Source organism: Periplaneta americana, chromosome 4 (assembly GCF_040183065.1).
Source record: "Periplaneta americana isolate PAMFEO1 chromosome 4, P.americana_PAMFEO1_priV1, whole genome shotgun sequence".
Lineage (NCBI taxonomy): Eukaryota > Metazoa > Arthropoda > Insecta > Blattodea > Blattidae > Periplaneta > Periplaneta americana.
In genome coordinates this window covers 203,694,772-203,716,998 of record NC_091120.1, presented here as the reverse complement: position 1 = coordinate 203,716,998, position 22,227 = coordinate 203,694,772, and the positions used below count along the sequence as shown (strand labels likewise).

Here is a 22,227-nt window from a genome sequence, read left to right as displayed (position 1 = left end):
AATAGCGCATAAAACTAGAAACTAACCTAAACAAACATAAAGCAATAATAAATTTCTGTCATGTTCGTATTAATATCGCTGTACAATCCCAAGCAAAGGGAAAGTGTACGCGCATCCGTCAAGCGCAACTGCAGTTGAGTGCAAGAAATGCGTAAGTCGTTATCCGGAGTTAGCTGGTAAATAACACACAACATGTTAAATTGTCCATATTATTGTAGTAGAGGGAGTATGTACATTACAAACATACATAATAATATATGGAATTAAAAACATATTCAAGCATAATCTACATAAACCATATTGCCAATTTCACATTATTAAATTAGGCCTATATATCGTCAATGTATGCATCAACCAAATCTAGAGTATCCAACAGCCACTGAACGAGTATTACGCACTTTTATCACTGCCAATGTGGCGCTATAAATCAATTTTCAATACTTTCATCACAGCCACAACACATTTCAACTCTTATTGTAATATATATAGAGAATTATTACATACTACATTAACACATTTACTACCGTATATCACGAAACATGTAAAATGTAATTAGACTATTATGAAAGTCGCCATTGCTTCTTCCTCGAATTAGTAGTACGATCCACTTCCACTATATGGAAACCGACACGATTGGCAGAGCCGGGAATACATGAAAACGAAATGATACTAAATGTGAGGAATGTTATTACAGGTGTGTAGAATTATGTGACAGGTTAGGTTAGGTTTGATTAGGTGTGTAATATGAGAAAGTTTAGGTTAGGTTTGATTAGGTGTGCAGTATTATAAGAAAGGTTAGGTTAGGTTAGGTTTGATTAGGTGTGTATATTATTATGTTGGCAACACTGAAACCCACTCTTGCATTAAAGAAATATGACGCTATTCTTCGTTCACGCACAACGATTTTCGTATATAAGTAAGGTACGTATTTTGGGTGGGCTTACAGCTCTCCCAGTAATCACATCAATTTCTACTACTCAATACTTTAAATCCAAGGAATTTTCCAAGGTATTTTATATTTATTTATTAGTGGCTGGGGCATAAGAAAGATTTACCAATCGCTTAATCAGTTAGGAAAACCCAAATTTTTTAATATTTTATTTAATCATCTAATTTTTCACACCTCCATCCTAATGGCTGAATTTCTGGTTTCAGTGAGGCACTGAATATGATTACTGGTATCTACTAGTCTAAACATTAAAATTTGGTCAAATATATCAAATAATATTGAATTTATTCACATGTCTGACCTTTATATTGATTTCTACACTCCAAAGAAATGCTTCGCTTTAAATTTTGAGAAATTTGAGTAAGAAAATAATTTTATCTCGACCCTTAATCATTACAGATACCGATATATCAAAATGTCGACGAAAGTCATTTGATTTGAATGGATATTAGTTCGATACTCACACAAGATCTGGACCGCAGAAGTTTCTTGGTAAGCAGCACACTTCCTACATTGTGCAGTCACAAACAATTACATTTCTTTAATTTAACTCAAACACACACTCAAATTTTTAATTAATCACAGTTAACTTATTCCTAAATACACTCGATTCACCTTACATTAAAAAATTCCGGAAGTTGGAATCAAATACCGGAATGACAACTTCAGCATACTTTCGGATATTATTTAAAATCATATTTCCCTTTATTTTATAAATATCAGCGCCCTCTGAGAGAAAAACATATGTATCATGGTCATATGGAGCAAAATTGCCATAATGTATGCCTCAATTGTAATGGTATATACAGTTACGAAGCTCAATACGTAGTAAATATGCAACCATAGATAGTTGCTAACCACTAGGATCGCTAATATCGCCTCATTACAGACAATGCGAAATAGTACCGCCACAGTCTATTGTTCCTAGCATCCTCATAACCTCAAGCTTCGTGACTGTATATACTAGACTGTGATAGTATAGAGAATATTCGAGAGATGTCTCTAGGATATATTCACAAAAAGAAGTTTTAAAAAGTAATGCATTGATTGATGTATAAAAATAAAGAAATTAAGAAAAAGCAGCCAATTGTTAGAGGAAGGGTAAATTAAAATTAATATATCATTATAAGGAAGACAGGGTTCTTTGGAGTTCTACTACTAAAAATCCTGTCAAAACGATGTGTAAAAGGTTATGTTGTGATGGAGAGAATCGTATTCATTTTCACTGTTACTTTATATTAATCATTTAATCACATGTTCACTATTTACTCTACCTCTAATTGAGGTTCTGGCTGATATATATTATCAAGCAATATATCTCACTTGACGATATGTGTCAGAGGAAGAACAATAATAATTGTTTATATACATCTGAAGTCTGATTGGTGTAATATGTAATTAGTCGGCGATGTATGCAATGGAGGGAGAAAGGAACTGGTGATCCATCACTATAGAGTAATGATTAGCACGTCTGACCGTTAAACTAGCGGGCCTAGGTTCAAATCCTGGTTGGGACAAGTTTTCTGGTGGAGGTTTTTCAGGAGTTTTCCCTCAACCCATTAAGAGCAAATGCTGGGTAACTTTCAGCACTGGAACCTGGACTCATTTCGCTGGCACTATCACCTTCATTTCATTCAGACGTTAGATAACCATAGCAGTTGATAAAGCATCATAAAACAACTAAAAAAGAAAAAGGAACTGGTCACCCTACCCCATTATCTCCTGGTTCAGTTGCCTCATGAATGATGCCTTAATGGTGTCACTTATGAAGTTCAACTGTCTTTGAACAGTTGATTAAATAAACAATGTACATAAAAGACCATATTTTGGTAATCGATCATAAATGTGTTGCAGCCAATTGCACTCAAAAATCCTGCATGTCTTCTTCAGTGTGTCTTTGTTAGTTGATGTAAAAGTGACAATTCTAAAAGTGCATTTCAAGAGCTTCCAACTATCAACATTCATTTTCATTTTTAAGATCTAAATTTCATTTCCATATTTCAAAGTTGCTTTGTACTACTAAGATTTCAAATCATCCGTCCTCAAGTGGGGTTGACCACTGGGATCCGGAATTAACAAACATAAAAGATAAAGGGAAATGAAACGAGCAAAATACTTATTCGATTTGTACATTAAAACAAAAATTTACGTGTTAACATATAGATGATAGTGTAGAATTTGAAGAGAGGGCTTCAGAATTTCCATTACAATCTTCTGAACCTCATAAAAGGGAATTTTAAAGGATTTAAGGATATCACATGTAAATTTTGGTAAACAACCCCTCGCTCCAAATAGTAAGCCTGTAACATCCCAGTTGTAAAGCGAAATGCCATATTTTTCACTGAGGTATGGGAGACAAGGTACATATTTAGCTCGCTCGTCATCATTTATCTGCAGTGCTTGATTCGTGTCTCGTTCAAAGCAAATCGTAGGGTCTAAGACCATCGCTTTCTTGGTTCTTCTATTGATGGCAATTATATAGACTCTTCTATGAGAATCATCTTCAGATACACAATGAATCTCCTCATGTACTTCCCATCCTCTGTTTCTTAGCAGGTTGGCAATTGCTGTACGGACACGATGATGTCTGTTGTTACGCAGTAGCTCTCCCTTCTTACAGAACCCCAGTACGTGGCCAAGTGTTTCAGTCTCGCTGCAGCGGGATGGCGACAACGGGTAGTACTGAAGGTTCTGCCAGGGACAGATCTCACTGCGGTGACGTTGCAAGACATCTTGATGGCATTGATGTATTCCGAGGACGAAAGACACTTTTTAGAGGAGATCCAGGAGTTGGCTTTGGGGCATTCTTCAAATGTACAAACACCTTTGCCTTTATGTGGGAGCTGGCACCATGACTGGAATGATTGTTTTCTAAGAATTTCTCTGAGATGTTTTCCTTTAGTTTGAGGAGTGACGCTGTGTGGAGCAATCTTCAGGCACGTGACATGTTTTCTTCTCATCTTCTAGATTTCTCATGTGATGCAGATGTGAATCATTCACGTGTTCCAGTCGCCTACAGATGTTATAGTGTTGAATACTGGCTTCCCATTCAGCTCTTACGTTCTTCGATATTGTGAAGGCTCGATTTAATACCGGGAAATACTTGATTCTGTTTTCTTATATAGCACTGATACTAAACTCAGGTCAGTATAGGGGCTGTACTTTGGGCTATGCAATAAACGCAAATAAAGGTATACTAAAAACCACTACAATTTTTTAAGTAATAGACTTACAACGATGATACTATAACATTATTATAGAGCAAGGACTCTCGTAGCGGTAATGTGCAATGACGTCGCGCGCACCTCACCCGTCTCCCCTGGGCGCTGCCCGGAAATTATGTAATTTTTCGACATTGGGGCAGCATTCCACTCAGTTTATTTCGGCTTCCAGTTGATGAAACATATTCGTGTTTGATGTCCTTGTAAAGCACTCGAATAGATCTAGCCAATAAAATGCGAATTTACTTCAATCAACGCGAAATTAATTTCATTTTTTTTTTTTTTTTTTTCAGGAAGAAATCCTGAAAGCCCAAACCAGCAGCATGGAGCAAGTTAAATGGTTTCAACAGCGCAAGGAAGAAGCTGCTGCTAGCGATGTTAAAATGTTATGTCTAAGCTTTCTGTTGCCAAGACTCTTGAAAATGATTGTATAGACATTGCATGTATAAGAAATCTATGAAAAATATTTGTAAAAAATATGTTAGTTACATCGGCTATCACAAACCTGCGTTTGCTCTGACAATCGAATAAATTGACTTTCGTTGAACACAAATTTTCTTATTTATCATCCAACATATGATGTAGTCCTAAGCAAAACCCTGTGCCTCACACAGACTTGAACCTATATTTTTTTTTTTAATTTGAAATCTCTATGAGAAATATATTCCTAAACATATAAAGTATGCACTTATTCCTGTCATACCATACTTTTTACATAATTTCTTTACTTTATGTTGTTTTTTCTGTAATTAGTTTTTTTATAATCTTTTTATTTTACATTTCATATTGAGTATTTGTTCAGATAAGTCAAACGTTAAGATGAATTCTGTGGCCGGGAGGAAAAAGGTCTTAAATCAATTTTTTGTGGAAATGAGATTTTTATATATTCTGAAAGCTGAAACAATTCTCCAAAATCTGGTAAAACGGTTAAAGTCAAATAAGACTTCTGACTGGATTTATAGAGCGTTACCAAATGTCATAAGCACTTTCTGAATCGAGCACACACAGAATAAAGGACTTAAGAATATTTAATGCTTTATTCCTTACAAACCATCACATGTTTACTTCCCATGCTTCCCTATTAAAAAGGTCTAACTTGTATTTTAGCCATTTTATCACATTCTGATGCCCTTTCCTTTTAAAACTTTAAGCACCAGGGTAAACAGTCCTATAATTGTTTAAGACCTATTTTGCATTCCTAATAATTTACATTTCTCATTTATTTTGACATGAAAAAGGTCTTATGTTTAAATAGTCCCTTCTACACAGTTTGGCTTCTAGTCTTAAAAGGGCTTAAGTGCGGCTATTTTTGGAAATAATCAAGATAATTGTTAAATGAACAACATTACCTATTTTAGAAGAAATATAAACAAATAATACAGGAAAAATCTTTTAATTAAAAAAACTCTATAATTGACACCAATTTCAATCTTTGTACTACTTTCCTGAAAAGTATAACATTTTTACTTAAGACCTTTTTCCTCCCGGCTACAGAATTTTAATGTTATTTGTTTCTAATTATTCAATCAAATGACTTATCATATTACAAACATCACCAAACACCATAAATTACAAAAAAGAATATAATAAGATTTTGGAAATATCAACCGAAAATGGATACAGTAAAAAAAAATCAAAAAGAAAAACAAAAAAAAAACAGAATAATATTAATAAATACACAAACTAACAAAAAAAAAACAAGAACATGGTTTGTCTAACAATATATACATATCAAATAAATAAAGTAATTTAAGGAAAAAAGGAAAAATTCACATAGCCCATAAAACCAATAACAAGCTTTACAACATAATCAGTAACAAACTCCAGAAAAAAGACAGATTTACCAATAGTGGAATACACATGTTAAATTGTCACATACGAAATCAAAAATATATACGACAGACAAAGAAAAATTTCAAAATAAAAATAGTGAACATATCGCAGGCTTCAAACACAATAAAAATAAATCAAAATATGTGACACATCTAATTGAAAATGCCCATGAATTAAAAACCATAAACGACACATTATGAATCTTAAAATTCTATAATAGAAATAACAGAAGAAGAAATTTATACGCAAAACATCACAACCAAGTAGGAAATACGTACAATAAACAAAGTCTTGATTAATTTCTTTTATTTTAACTAATGGCGAGGACTTGCCTGTTCGTCATTCACCCATATGAAGCCAGCTGTGTAGCCCAATTTACCAACAGAGCTGTTGTCCAGGGTGCGCCACAGAAGGCTGGTCTACACTACACCCACGATGAGATGAGATGATGATGGAGATTTGTTGGGATTCCACAGGGAACCGGAGCTCCTGGACGAAACCCCTGTGTTACCTGTACCATGGGCTTACTCAACACAAGTTATAAATCGGGGGTATGCTGAGACTCGAACCTGGGCCCACAGGATTTTAAGTCCAGTGTTCTAGCCACTAGACCATGGGAGCTCTTACTAATTTAAACAATTTATTATACAGCATTACTTACTTACTTACTTAGTAGCTTTTAAGTAACCCGGAGGTTCATTGCCGCCCTCACATAAGCCCGCCATTGGTCCCTATCCTGAGCAAGATTAATCCAGTCTCTACCATCATACCCCACCTCCCTCAAATCCATTTTAATATTATTATCCCATCTACGTCTCGGCCTCCCTCAAGGTCTTTTTCCCTCCGGCCTCCCAATTAACATTCTATATGCATTTCTGGATTCGCCCATATGTGCTACATGCCCTGCCCATCTCAAACGTCTGGATTTAATGTTCCTAATTATGTCAGGTGAAGAATACAATGCGTGCAGTTCTGTGTTGTGTAACTTTCTCCATTCTCCTGTAACTTCATCCCTCTTAGCCCCAAATATTTTCCTAAGCACCTTATTCTCAAACACCCTTAACCTATGTTCCTCTCTCAAAGTGAGAGTCCAAGTTTCACAACCATAAAGAACAACCGGTAATATAACTGTTTTATAAATTCTAACTTTCAGATTTTTTGACAGCAGACTGGATGATAAAAGCTTCTCAACCGAATAATAACAGGCATTTCCCATATTTATTCTGTGTTTAATTTCCTCCCGCGTATCATTTATATTTGTTACTGTTGCTCCAAGATATTTGAACTTCTCCACCTCTTCAAAAGATAAATTTCCAATTTTTATATTTCCATTTCGTACAATATTCTGGTCACGAGACATAATCATATACTTTGTCTTTTCGGAATTTACTTCCAAACCTATCTCTTTACTTGCTTCCAGTAAAATTCCCGTGTTTTCCCTAATCGTTTGTGGATTTTCTCCTAACATATTCACGTCATCCGCATAGACAAGCAGCTGATGTGACCCGTTCAATTCCAAACCCTGCCTGTTATCCTGAACTTTCCTAATGGCATACTCTAGAGCAAAGTTAAAAAGTAAAAGTGATAGTGCATCTCCTTACTTTAGACCAGCATTACGTAATTCATTTGATTAAATAAAAAAAAAAAATACGATATGTGATAGATTGAATAATTAGAAGCAACACAAATATTATTTATCTTTATAACAGTCATGATACATTTCTAATAGTAATATCATCACACTTATCCTAGTGAGTCCAAATGCAATATGCAGTGAACTCAAGAGTATTTCCATGTTTCCTGTCAATTTCTGTCATGTCTAGTAAAGGAGAATCTACTGCAATGAGTCATCCTCACACAAAACTAGCACCGACGGATCCAAGAGGCAAACATGTTCCTCCTTCATACGAATCAACAACTGCGAATCCCTGATCAGTAATCAAGCGTTAGTTATAATCACAAGCCAGCATCCAAACAGCAATTTCCTTGGGTAGAGTACATACTCCATAGAGTCACTGGCTATATCTGCAGGAGAAACAATGTTTATGTGTTTAACAGTAAAATTAAAACCAAAGCATTCCACCTTTTATTACAACAATTCTACGCAGTACAAAGATTAGCAATGACTAGTTTGCAGTTTGTGAGTTCATCAGCGCGTTACTCTACAAAACATGTCGCCAAATCTTTACATCAACTGCTTCAGTCGGAATTCTGCAAGTTGCTATTGCTGCAAACAATCCGTTGCATCTTTCAAGCTTTCTTGTCTTCGTTAGATCCACGGCAGCCCCCAAGAAAAGACGAAGCGAAGAGCAGTACACAATTCAGATCCCCTGCCAATAATAACACAAAGTGATTCAACAAGTTATATTCTCCAAAGTGAACACGTTTCTTAAACCAACTACTAGTAGCAAACCCAAACTACTGGTATTCAGTTTCATATTTCCTGAACACAGAATTACATATCATTTAATGCTTTAGCAAAGAAGGGCAGCACTGCTACTTACAGACCTGTTACTAAATCTACGTATTACTCTGTGAAGAGATTTATTAAATCTACATACTTAGACTTCAACAAAACTTGATAACACAATCTCAAGGGAAAAAATGGAACTCTCTGCATCATAATCCACAGTTAATTCCCGATTTACCACGAAAATCGTCTGTAGCTGCATTTAGATTGGCAACAGGCCATGATTGTTTGGCCAAACACCTGCATAGAATTGGAATATATCAGTCCCCTAACTGCCCATTGTGCAACTCAAACCAAGAAATGGATTCGGAACACCTCAAAATCTGTGCTTCAGTGGCTGGTCATGATAATATCTTTGAAAAATATTGGAGTGCAAGAGGTCAAATGACTTTATTGTCAAACGCCTGGCATTAGAAAACAACAACAACATATCAGAAGGATATTTTGTGATTTAGCTAAAGCATTTGACTGTATAGATTGCAATATATTGAGAAATAAATTCAAGTTTCTTGGTTACATACTGAAGATGAGACCTCAGTTTGGCTTACATTTACTTCGCAAACAGAAAACGAAAAGTAGAAATATATAAAATAGTTTATTGCTTCAAACTTTTCTTATTAAAAGGTTGCCACAAGTACAAAGTGTTATAAATAATTAATTTTAGTGAATATAAAATGTTTGTTACTTACTTACTCACTGGCTTTTAAGGAACCTGAAGGCTCATTGCTGCCCTCACATAAGCCTGCCATCGATCCATATCCTGAGCAAAATTAATCCAGTCTCTATCATCATATCCCATCCCTCTTAACCCCAAATATTTTCATAAGCATCTTATACTCGAACATCCTTAACCTCTGTTCCTCTCTCGAAGTGAGAGTCCAAGTTTCACAACCATACAGAACAACCGGTAATATAACTGTTTTATAAATTCTAACTTTCAGTTTTCTTGAAAGCAGAATAGATGACAAAAGTTTCTTAACCGGATAATAGTAGGCATTTCCCATATTTATTCTGAGTTTAATTTCCTTTCAAGTCCTATTTATATTTGTTACTACTGGTACTGGTCCAAGATATTTGAATTTTTCTACCTCTTCAAAGGATAAATTTCCAATTTTTATATTTTCTGGTCACGAGACATAAGCATATATCTACTTTGTTTTTTTGGGATTTACTTCCAAATCTATCTCATTATTTGCTTTAAGTAAAATTCCAGTGTTTTCCCTAATAGTTTGTGGATTTTCTTCTAACATATTCAGATTCACGTTATCCACATAGACAAGCAGCTGATGTGACCCGTTCAATTCAAAATCTTCCTTCCCTTATAACAGTACAATGTTTAAAATGGGTCGGACGTGTAAGAGAGTCAGATGATCATATTCCCTTCAAAAGAATTACAGAGTAGCAAACGAAAGACTAAACCCAGACAGAAAGGTGAAATAATTACAGACACAAATCTCGAGGATAAATTGGAGTATCAAAAGACAAGGACAGAACCTAACCTAACCTGAAGCTACGTGAGGGGCTGCTTCATGTTGCCGTTGAAGCCGTAGGGCGAGGCCCCGTAGAGGGGGAAGTTGTGCGCCTCGTCCTGAGGGCTGTCCTCCTTCTCCTGGCTGTTGTACTTGCGGATGGTCTTGGTGGAGCCGTGGCAGCGCGTGATGAAGCGCATCTCGGACAACAGCACGTCGCGGAACGGCACCTTCTCCTTCTGCGACACCTCGTACACGTGGCAGAGCAGCTCGAAGGTGGCCGTGAAGCAGGACAGCACCAGGCCGCCCACCAGCACCACGAACACGCCGCCCACGTTGCCCAGGTTCAGCGAGCTGGGGTTCCCGCTACCCGCCACTGCCTGCACAGGAAGCAACGCAACACCGGAATAGAGAAGATTTTTGATGGAGAACTTCACGCAATACACAACTCCGCTATACAGGACGTAAGAGAATAACTATTTTTAATTTTATGATGTGGTAGACGATATGAAAATAAACATTTTTTTCTTGATAAAGTAGTGTCTGGAAATGCTTCGTATAAAAGACATAGCTCATCACTCACATTATGGCTGCATTTATGTTTCAGCTGTTCTTGTTATCATGGAAATAATAATTGAAGTCAGTTTGTTGTACGTCACAAAATATGTTGTTGTTGTTTTCTAATGCCAGGCATTTGACAATAAAGTCATTTGACCTCTTGCACTCCAATATTTTTCAAAGATATTATCATGGTCAGCCACTGAAGCACAGATTTTGAGGTGTTCCGAATCCATTTCTTGGTTTGAGTTGCACAATGGGCAGTTAGGGGACTGATATATTCCAATTCTATGCAGGTGTTTGGCCAAACAATCATGGCCTGTTGCCAATCTAAATGCAGCTACAGACGATTTTCGTGGTAAATCGGGATTTAACTGTGGATTATGATGCAGAGAGTTCCATTTTTTTCCCTTGGGATTGTGTTATCAAATTTTGTTTGTTGAAGTCTAAGTATGTAGATTTAATAAATCTCTTCACAGAGTAATACGTAGATTTAGTAACAGGTCTGTAAGTAGCAGTGCTGCCCTTCTTTGCTAAAGCATCCGCATTCTCGTTTCCCAGGATTCCACAATGGGATGGTATCCATTAGAATACAATTCTTTTATTGAGTGATATTAATTGAGAGAGCATTTTAGTTATTTCTGCTGTTTGAGATGAAGGTGTGTGTTTAGAGACTATTGATAGAATAGCTGCTTTGGAGTCTGACAATATAACTGCATTCCTAAATTTATTGATGTGGCATAGAAGATTCCTGAGACTTTGACTTATTGCAATGATTTCTCCATCAAAACTTGTTGTTCCATATCCAAGAGATCTATAAAGTGAGAAGAGACAGCACGTAACACCTGCACTGGCACCTTGTTCTCTGGAGATCAAGGATCCGTCGGTGTATAAATGAAGCCAGTTTTGTGGATGGTACCTAATATTAATTTTCACTCCAAACAATTGGCATTCATACAGTCCTCTCTGTAGATTGAAAACTCAAAAAAGTTTCATATCCATGGTTCAAGAATTAAAACAGAAAATCAATATCCCGAATTTAAAAGAAAACTTACAAATTAAACCAAAGCCTTTAACTTTATTAAATATAGAATACAATCTAAATTTAACAGAAGAAATACTGAAATTAGAAGTAAACAAATAAAAAAGTGAAACGTTGGCTACTCACCGCACATTTGCCTCCCTCTCGCTCCTCTTTCCACCAGCGAGCTTTCATCTTGGCCAGCTTCCCCGACTCCTGCATCTTCAGCACAGCCGTGCTCAGCTGGTTGCGGATCGTTGAGTCTGTAACATACAACACTGCAGCTGAGTGCCAGTACGTCATGTTGGCGTTTTATCGCTTCTCTCCATTCAAATGGCGTAATTGATGCGCGCTTGACACCTTGAAAGGGCCATTGGAATGAATCCTGTGCTATTTGGTTACTTGCCAGTATCAATTTAGGGAGGGGGGATATAGGGGGCCTACTGGGTGAGCGAGTGAGAGGTCTCATGCAGCCAGTGGGCTGGTACACCTCATCCTCATTCATCCCATAATTCGGGGTGCATAATAGGCCTCAGTCTGGGCGACGTGCTGAAGGGTCGTGCCTAACTCCCCCCTAGCCACCGTTCCCTAATCCCTAATCGTAATCTTGCATGCATTAGTCTCCTTTCATTGGTAGACAATACTTGACAATTCACTAGTAAGTTACATACTAGTATTTTTGTGGAACACAATCATGAAACTTCACCGGTAAGTTGTAAGTACGGAGTCGTAAAATACAGCTCTACAAAACTCTTGTGAAACAGAAACTCTAGTATGTGTACTACTTACTAGAGAATTGACTTGTACTACACCATACCACAATCTACTATATACAGTCATGAAGCTTAATACTTACTAAATATGCAAACATAGACAGTTGAAATATGTATCAATAGATAGTTGCTCACCACCAGGATCGCTACTATCGCCTCATCACAGACTCTTTCCCTAGCAGACCATAAAATGTATTGTACTTTCGATATCGTGTTCTTTTGAAAAAATTAACACCTTCCTTCCACTATTGAAATATGAAATACATAAGGTTTATATATTATTTTCATAAAATATATATTATATTCTATAAACTCACCTTCCTGGATCTTTCGGAAGAAGGATAACTCTAACCTATTTTTCTTACAATTTATAGTACTTGTTCCACATTATTATTCAAATTATTTGTCTATGTTGGAGACCACTAAAATTAGACAGAAAGGGGCAACTGGTACAGTAGACATAACCTATAATTTCAACATATCTAAATATTCGTGCGGTGCAACTGAAAATTATTGAATCGTACATAAATGAATGTACAAGAATTTCGCAATATTTAATCGAAATAAAGGCAGGTATTACACATACGAACAACGTAATTTTCACACCATAAATAATATTACATCTTAACTCGCAAGTGAATTATGTGTGAAGTGTCCCTAATCATTGTTTTAAATTTTACTAATGCAATTACACTACATTTTAGAGGAACATATGTTACTGTTTATGCATTCCAACTAATTTATATGGTTGAAACACCGCCTTTCGTGATCGGGTTAAGCGAGTCACATGGTCTGTCTTACGGCCTGTATTAGATCACGATGGCTGTGGCACAGTCTATTGTTCCTAGTACTCACAGTGCTCCAAGCGGCTAGCAACTATCGCGAGAAATCCAACACGTTGGCAAAAAATCATCCCAAGCTTCGTGACTGTATATAGTAGACTGTGACCATACCTTTGTAGAATAGGCTTAGTTACAAGAATTCACATTGAAATAATGAAGCAATTTAGAGACAATTAATATTAGGTACCCTCCACAAAACTGGCTTCATTTATACACCGACAGATCCTTGATCTCCAGAGAACAAGGTGCCGGTGCAGGTGTTACGTGCTGTCTCTTCTCACTTTATAGATCTCTGGATATGGAACAACAAGTTTTTATGGAGAAATCATTGCAATAAGTGAAAGTCTCAGGAATCTTCTATGCCACATCAATAAATTTAGGAATGCAGTTATATTGTCAGACTCCAAAGCAGCTATTCTATCAATAGTCTCTAAACACACACCTTCATCTCAAACAGCAGAAATAACTAAAATGCTCTCTCAATTAATGTCACTCAATAAAAGAATTGTATTCCAATGGATACCATCCCATTGTGGAATCCTGGGAAACGAGAATGCAGATGCTTTAGCAAAGAAGGGCAGCACTGCTACTTACAGACCTGTTACTAAGTCTACGTATTACTCTGTGAAAAGATTTATTAAATCTACATACTTAGACTTCAACAAACAAAATTTGATAACACAATCACAAGGGAAAAAATGGAACTCTCTGCATCAAAATCCACAGTTAATTGTCGATTTACCACGCAAATCCTCTGTAGCTGCATTTAGATTCGCAACAGGCCATTATTGTTTGGCCTAACACCTGCATAGAATTGGAATATATCAGTCCCCTAACTGTCCATTGTGCAACTCAAACCAAGAAATGGATTCAGAACACCTCAAAATCTGTGCTTCAGTGGTTGGTCATGATAATATCTTTGAAAAATATTGGAGTGCAAGAGGTCAAATGACTTTATTGTCAAACGCCTGGCATTAGAAAACAATAACAACAAGAATTCACAGCTGATCCTCACTGTGGACCTCACAGTTACCTCCAAGTATGGGGAATATCAGGTGATCAGCTAAGTGATGGTACTCACTCTTGCGCATGGCGATGCCGTAGCCCTTGGAGTCCAGCAGGTCGCCCACCTGCGCCACCTCGCAGTTACGCTCCGTGTAGTACTCGATGGAAGTGGACTCCATGAAGTAGGCGTAGTTGCGCGTCTTCACCCACTCCAGGCCCTGCTCGTTGGAGGTGGTCATCACCTCAGCCTTGTTCATGTCCATGTATTCGTACATCTTGCGGTACAGTGGGTCCGTTGAGTCCTGCAGCATCATCACCACCACCACCACCATTAATAATAATAATAATAATAATAATAATAATAATAATAATAATAATAATAATAATCCACAAGCGATTAGGGAAAACACGGGAATTTTACTTGAACCAAGCAAAGAGATTAGTTTGGAAGTAAATCCCAAAAAGACAAAGTATATGATTATGTCTTGTGATCAGAATATTGTACGAAATGGAAATATAAAAAATGGAAATTTATCCTTTGAAGAGGTGGAAAAATTAAAATACCTGGGAGCAACAGTAACAAATATAAATGACATTCGGGAGGAAATTAAACACAGAATAAATATGGGAAATGCCTGTTATTATTCGGTTGAGAAGCTTTTATCATCCAGTCTGCTGTCAAAAAATCTGAAAGTTAGAATTTATAAAACAGTTAAGTTCCAGGTTGTTCTTTATGGTTGTGAAACTTGGACTCTCACTTTGAGAGAGGAACAGAGATTAAGGGTGTTTGAGAATAAGGTGCTTAGGAAAATATTTGGGGCTAAGAGGGATGAAGTTACAGGAGAATGGAGAAAGTTACACAACGCAGAACTGCACGCATTGTATTCTTCACCTGACATAATTAGGAACATTAAATCCAGACGTTTGAGATGGGCAGGGCATGTAGCACGCATGGGCGAATCTAGAAATGCATATAGAGTGTTAGTTGGGAGGCTGGGGGGAAAAAGGCCTTTGGGAAAGCCGAGACGTAGATGGGAAGATAATATTAAAATAGATTTGAGAGAGGTGGGATATGATGGTAGAGACTGGATTAATCTTGCATAGGATAGAGATTGATGGCGGGCTTATGTGAGGGCGGCAATGAACCTCTGGGTTCCTTAAAAGGTATAAGTAAGTGAGTAATAATAATAAAAAAGAGGAAAATTAAAGATAGATTGCGTAGGATTTGCAGACGACTTAGCAATTTAAATCATGACATCATAAAAGCACAAAAACAGATTGAACTGTTAAAAGAAACTGGGGGGAAAATCGGTCTTCAATCATCCTTGGAAAAAACAGAATACATTGTCTGTAACAAACAAGCACCAAAATAGAAACCAATTCTAGAATGTCTAGAGCCCCTTGCTCGTGCCACGTACCCTGAAGAAGTTGACAGTAGAGCCACCTGCCTTGGCACCATACTTGATGACGTTCTGGTTGGCCAATTCCCGCACGTTCTTGAACGGTGACGTCAAGCTCTCCACTGTAAGGAAGGCAGCCAGGTTGGCCGTGTAGGAGGACACGATGATGAGGGTGAAGAACCACCAGATTCCAGCCACCATGCGTGTGGACACGGCTCTGCAACAACACGTGCTGGTGAGGTTTCTCCTAACGACTACAACGCGATGTTGCTGTGAGAAGGAAATTTTCTAACATGAAAAATGTGTTGCTTTCTTTGCTCTGCTGCTTACAGTCTCAAGATATGCTAGGGTTACCAGGTTTTCAGAATGCCAATATGGAACAGGATGAGGTCGAGTCTGGAGGTGTGATGTTTATCGCAAGGAAAATAAGAATACCCTGCATGATTTGAGAGAACTTCATGTGCACAACATGCGACATTATTGCCATAGTTTTGTACATATCTAAAACTACTCACATTGAATTACTAATTAATAGCTTATTTTATTTTATTATTTCAGATTTAGATTAAAAACATAACTGAAATGATTTTGTATCACTAAATTATTCAACAAAATTACTGACTTCTAGCAAAAAGTATACATTTCTATCAGCTGAATCAATCGCATTAGTGTATACTACAAAATATATAATGATTATACTTTTATTTCCCTTGTAGCATTAGCTAGCAAGATTTAATGTATCTTAATTTCCTCAAAAATGAATGACAACTATGATTACAATAAAATTATTTAAGGCAACTTGGACCTAAGGTTTCGTGAGATCTGTGGAGCATCTGTTCTTTTCAGCCTTCCACTTATTTTTCATAACAGAAAATACCCTTCCCACATAGGTATTCGAACCTGAAATAGACAGAAATAGGATACCAACATTAACATGTTGACTTCGGCAAAGAAACTTACCCATTATGTTGAGTACTTCCTATTTCAATTACATCTTCCTTAAATTTCGAAAATTCCTCATAAAAACGGTCTATATTGAGATCTGAACAAACATATGTAAATTTCAAAGAATCTACAATTTCTTCAAATTTTGAAAATTCAACACATGTTAAATTTAGTGGCCTCACATTTTTGAAAACATTGTTCTGGGTGTTCTGATTTTTCTAAGTTACAGCACTGCTGTAGAAAATCATTCATTTACTAGTCCGTAAATATGGGATTTTGGGCGTCCGTTACGATGTGAATAAGGTACAAACATTTACGTCTAAAATATGGGACAGGATGAGGTCGAGCCTGGAGATGTGATTTTTATCGCAAGGAAAATAAGAATACCCTACATGATTTGAGAGAATCTTATGTGCACAATAAGCCACATTATTGCTTAAAATACTGTGACAGCTGCAACGGGGTTCGAACACGCGTCTGACAGGGTGCGCGGCAGACGAAATGCTGGTACGGAGAGCATCTGCATGCTGAAGGGCAGAGAGGGTGTATTACGTCAAAACGGCGAGGGGAGGTTGCGTGCGCATCTGCTACGTGTGGAGTGAAGGGGGGTACGGACCCTCCCGAATTGTCCAGAACTTCAAGAGTGGAATCTTTCGCGAACTTTCTCGTAACTATGGTTTAGCTATAAAAGAAGAAACGTGAGCGAACTTGAGCAGTTTTCAGTTTTAGTCAGTCAGTCAGTAAGGCAGCGTTGTTAAAGTCAGTGGAGAGCAAGCCAGCCAGTCTTGTGCAGCAGTGAAGCCAGCTTCGAGACCAGAGCGCGACTTGAGTTGTGTCCGTAACTGTGGAGCCTGAAGCCCGGAGTTCGAGTGCAGTGGACCGCAGTTGGGGGACTTGAGTTCGAAGTGCAGCGGATCGTCTCTGAAGGTCTGTGGTTCGAGATTCTGTGAACGCGTGTGACTGAGCTAGAAGAACTAGCCAAGACAAACGAGCTGTGAACTGAGAACTGACAGTTCTGTGTTGTAAATAGTGCTTTGTGAACATTAGTTAAGATTAACAGTTCATGTTGTTCGTAATAGTCCAAGTAAATTGTCATTGTCGTCTGTGGAGTGCAGTAACGAATACTGTGTTACTGTGTAGAAAGTGAAGAGTTGAAAACCACAATTTAAGTCACACGGAGTTAGTGTGCACTCGAAGTTGGTTGCTTGACGGTTGTCAGCCCGCTTTGAGGTCTGTGGATATAGAGGGAAAAATTGGATCGGTGTCGGTTAGAGTTCCCGAGTAGCTCAGTGGTAGAGCGTTGGTACGTTAAACCAAAGGTCCCGGGTTCGATACCCGGCTCCGGAACAATTTTTCCCTTGAAATTATTCAAATCAACTTTACAGGGAGTTATACCTGAAATCTTGATTTGCAAGTGAAGAGTTATTGTTGAGATAATAAAATTACATTGTTGTTCAGTATAAAAGTTTACAATACAAATCAGTTGTGATAACTCGATGTCATCAGATTGACACTGTTTTTGTTGTTGTCCTCTGTTTCCTCAGACTTTCTTTATCAGGCATTCATGACTTTAGTCATTCACACAGTAAAATAATTATAAAACACAGCGAAATCAATAAGTTAAACAAACTGCTTAATACAGGGAAATAGTTTCAGCAAAATTTGTAATTATATCTGTACAACTGAACCTACAGTGACTTCATTCAGTTTTCTGTGCAGCAATGATGTTTTGTTTGGTGGGACCAACGTAAAAGCATGCTGTGTTGGGTGATGAGAGAAAGAAAATGGAGCCCGCAACTCACATTGGCGCGATCTCAGAGCCCTGCTGCATCAAGCTGCCGATGGTGAACCACATGCTGTTGCGAAGTGTGAACTGGTTCTCCAGCTCGTCGGGCTCCTCGATGCACGGGTACGGGTTGTTCCACTCGTACGGGCACAGCCTGCAACACAGCACAGAAAGTCACCAACAATGCATATCGTCATCGTTCCTGCAATAAATCCCATGTGCAAAATATAACATTTTTCAGTAGGAAGAAAAAACACATTTATTCATCCTATGGCAGCCATACATAGGAGACTGTGAATTCTTACATTTTCGAAACAAACAAATATAATTACATATAGGAGATTTTATTATTTGCTGCATCACTATTTAAGTTATTTAATAGAGCAAAAATCTGAAAATCGATAAAATGTCAATAGGAGTTATTGTAGGAACAACGATGATATACCCTAAAAATACATAAAGAGGGGATTTAATTGTCCCTCAGGGAAAGCGAATTTATAACTCTGGGAAAGTTAGTAACAAACCTATTACATATAAGATCACATATAACACTGGTCATTCCCATGTTACTAAATGGCAATATAAAATGAGAAAATCACCAGAGCCTCCACTGTCGAAAAGATATTTTTTGGTAACGACAGCTAGATGCCAGTACAGTTGCTCCATGTAATTCCCTCAGGGTTATAACGTGACATATTTTGCAGTCACTAGATGGCAGCATGGTAAAATTGATAAAAGTGGTTGCCTTGAAAGTCCATTACTCACTTATGGCTTTTAAGGAGCCCGGAGGTTCATTGCCGCCCTCACATAAGCCCGCCATCGGTCCCTATCCTGAGCAAGATTATTCCAGTCTCTATCATCATAACCCACCTCCCTCAAATCCATTTTAATATTATCCTCCCATCTACGTCTCGGCCTCCCTCAAGGTCTTTTTTCCTCCGGCCTCCCAACTAACATTCTATATGCATTTCTGGATTCACCCATACGTGCTACATGCCCTGCCCATCTCAAACGTCTGGATTTAATGTTCCTAATTATGTCAGGTGAAGAATACAATGCGTGCACTTCTGTGTTGTGTAACTTTCTCCATTCTCCTGTAACTTCATCCCTCTTAGCCCCAAATATTTTCCTAAGCACCTTATTCTCAAACACCCTTAACCTATGTTTCTCTCTCAAAGTGAGAGTCCAAGTTTCACAACCATACAGAACAACCGGTAATATAACTGTTTTATAAATTCTAACTTTCAGATATTTTGACAGCAGACTGGATGATAAAAGCTTCTCAACCGAATAATAACAGGCATTTCCCATATTTATTCTGCTTTCAATTTCCTCCCGAGTATCATTTATATTTGTTACTGTTGCTATTTGAATTTGTCCACTTCTTCGAGGGATAAATAAATCTCCAATTTTTATAGTTCCATTTCGTACAATATTCTGGTCACGAGACATAATCATATACTGTGTCTTTTCGGAATTTACTTCCAAATCTATTGCCTTACTTACTTTAAGTAAAACTTCCGTGTTTTCCCTAATCATTTGTGAATTTTTTCCTAGCATATTCACTTCATCTGCATAGACAAGAAGCTGATGTAACCCATTCAATTCCAAACTCTCTCTGTTATCCTGATTTGAAAGTCCATTATGCTGATCAATCTGTTATACCGGTATGTGATCAAGGATAGAAGAATGATGTTTAGTAAAATAGTGTTAAATTGTTAAAATATGACAAAAATAGGTAGAAAAAAATATTTACTTGGTTATTTAACGACGCTGTATCAACGAAGAGGTTAGCGTCGATGGGATTGGTGATAGCAAGATGATATTTGGCGAGATGAGGCCGAGGATTCGCCATAGATTACCTGACATTTGCCTTACGGTTGGGAAAAACCTCGCAAAAACCCAACCACGTAATCAGCGCAAGCAGGGATTGAACCCGTGATCGAAAAATATCTCAAAACAACGTGGTGCAGTAATGGCGGAACTATGAGGTACCTGCCCATGATCCAGAGCAGGATGGACACGCCCACATAGACGGAGAACATGCAGACCCAGACGTCCAGGGAGAAGGGCGACATGAAGGAGAACAGCTTGGGTGCCTCCTTGGTAGGGCGCTTGTACAGGATGGAGATGCCTGCAACACAAACAGCATCCAGACTACAGCTCATGGCTCTGCGCTGGTTCTGAAACATAAGCAGGGGGGTAAACAGCATCTTAGAGTAAGTAGGACGGGGCACCGGACGAGCCAAATATTTTCAGAACAGCTGTCAATCAAGCAAGGCTCCATTGATTTCTTATCTCAATACATTCAGCTGCTTCTCCCGCACATGTCTTTAAATTTTTCAGTACAGTTCATATGTATATACCGGTATACAATAATTACAAATACAGCCCTTGACCTACGAAGGTGCAGAATGCTTTATAAGTCAAAACCTACACTCAATAACAAAACAAGGTGCATTACAGAATAAATGTTACTGTAAATGAAATTATACTGGGTGTTCATTTCAAAGTGTGTCATGACGTCACTGTTGTTGGTTCACCGATTTGAAGCGAGTTTCAGCTTATATGTCAGAGAAGCTGCCTATTATTTAAGGCGTTCTTCAATCTGAACTTGAGAACGTGTACGGTACAGATGGCGGTCTGTACGGTCTGTGTGCTACCATAACCTCTTTCGAACTGTGTTTTGCGCGGCCAAGTCGTACGCAGGGTATTTGTTATCATCGGTTGCGTACGGTAACATTCCACAACACAAATCAAATGCTCCGTGTCCATGTTGATCGTCAACAAATACGTAAGTAATCGTCTTAACCCTCTCCCCATATCCCGACAGTACATATTTCCAAACAGTTCACATTCCCGCCACTACCGGCGTTACCGTATGTATCGGCACGTACTCTTCAGAATGAACGCTGTACTTGCTAGGCAACTTCTCTGCCTCATAGGTTATACACCTCTGCGGAAGAGTAGGAAGATTGGATTCTCTAGGCTCATCGGCTAGCCACATGATGGCATACAGCGAGCCATGACACACTTTGAACTGAACACCCAGTATATCTGTAGACCTACAGTACTGTAGTGTACATAACAACAACAAACTTAGTGGGGTTATGGTTAGCATGCCTGCCTTGTACATATTATTTGTGAGGTCCGGGGTTTTATACCAATGTCTTCAATCCTAACAAGTTTTCTGTGGTGTCCCAAATAACTTCGGTAAAACAAGCAATGAGTGACTTCTTTGCCTATTGCAGATATGCATCTTCAGCCTTCTTACATGTCGTACCAACATAACTTACGAGACATTACAAACGTTTCACGCTAGTTTGCAATGTTCCAGTGGGATAGAAATTCGGCCATTTTCATACCTCAGGGAAGTCTGTAGAGGTAAGAAACTGGAGTGTTATTGCAGGTTAGGTTACTTTAGATTTTTATTATGTCTCACGTACTCATCTGTGACAAGTTAGGTTACGGTAGTTTTGGGTTTTGTTATGCCTTGTATAGGCAAATCTGTGACAGGTTAGGTTGGTTTAGGATTTTAGTGACAGGTTAGGTTAGTTTAGGCTTTTATTATGCTTTGCTTTGACAGGTTAGGTTAGAATAGTTTAGGCTTTTGTTATGCCTTGTATAGGTGAATCTGTGACACTTTAGGTTAGTTAGTTTAGGATTTTAGTGACAGGTTAGGTTAGGTTTGGTTAGTTCAGGCTTTTATTACCCTCAAGATGAAGGTGAAAGCGATTGAGTGTGGCGCTCTTGAACAGTTAGTGATTTTGTGTTGTCTATTTTGGCAGTTCAAGTGTGTCAGTGTCTATTCCAAAATCGGCGGAAGTCACTCAACGCTTTCTAACCTCAGATACATGTCAGACAGTACAAATTACAAAGAGGTCAAGATCTGCAACTGTCACATTCCATAAACCCTAATCATCACACTTCGACATACCATCAATCATAGTCCATG

At 37.9% G+C, this 22,227-nt stretch overlaps 1 protein-coding gene across 3 annotated transcripts in view; it reads right to left on the bottom strand.

The window, feature by feature from the left end:
• Positions 1-8,059: 8,059 nt before the first annotated feature.
• LOC138698653 (glutamate receptor ionotropic, kainate 2-like) overlaps positions 8,060-22,227 on the bottom strand; it is a 58,275-nt gene continuing 44,107 nt past the window's right edge. For all 3 annotated transcript variants that reach the window (XM_069824790.1, XM_069824791.1, XM_069824789.1), the window contains exons 11-17: positions 20,268-20,406; positions 18,289-18,426; positions 15,560-15,758; positions 14,218-14,443; positions 11,669-11,784; positions 9,978-10,322; positions 8,060-8,333 (exon numbers count right to left, since the gene is read on the bottom strand). In XM_069824790.1, coding sequence (XP_069680891.1) covers positions 9,984-10,322; positions 11,669-11,784; positions 14,218-14,443; positions 15,560-15,758; positions 18,289-18,426; positions 20,268-20,406 — 1,157 coding nt within the window. In that variant the 3' untranslated portion in view covers positions 8,060-8,333; positions 9,978-9,983. The remainder of the gene's footprint in view (positions 8,334-9,977; positions 10,323-11,668; positions 11,785-14,217; positions 14,444-15,559; positions 15,759-18,288; positions 18,427-20,267; positions 20,407-22,227) is intronic.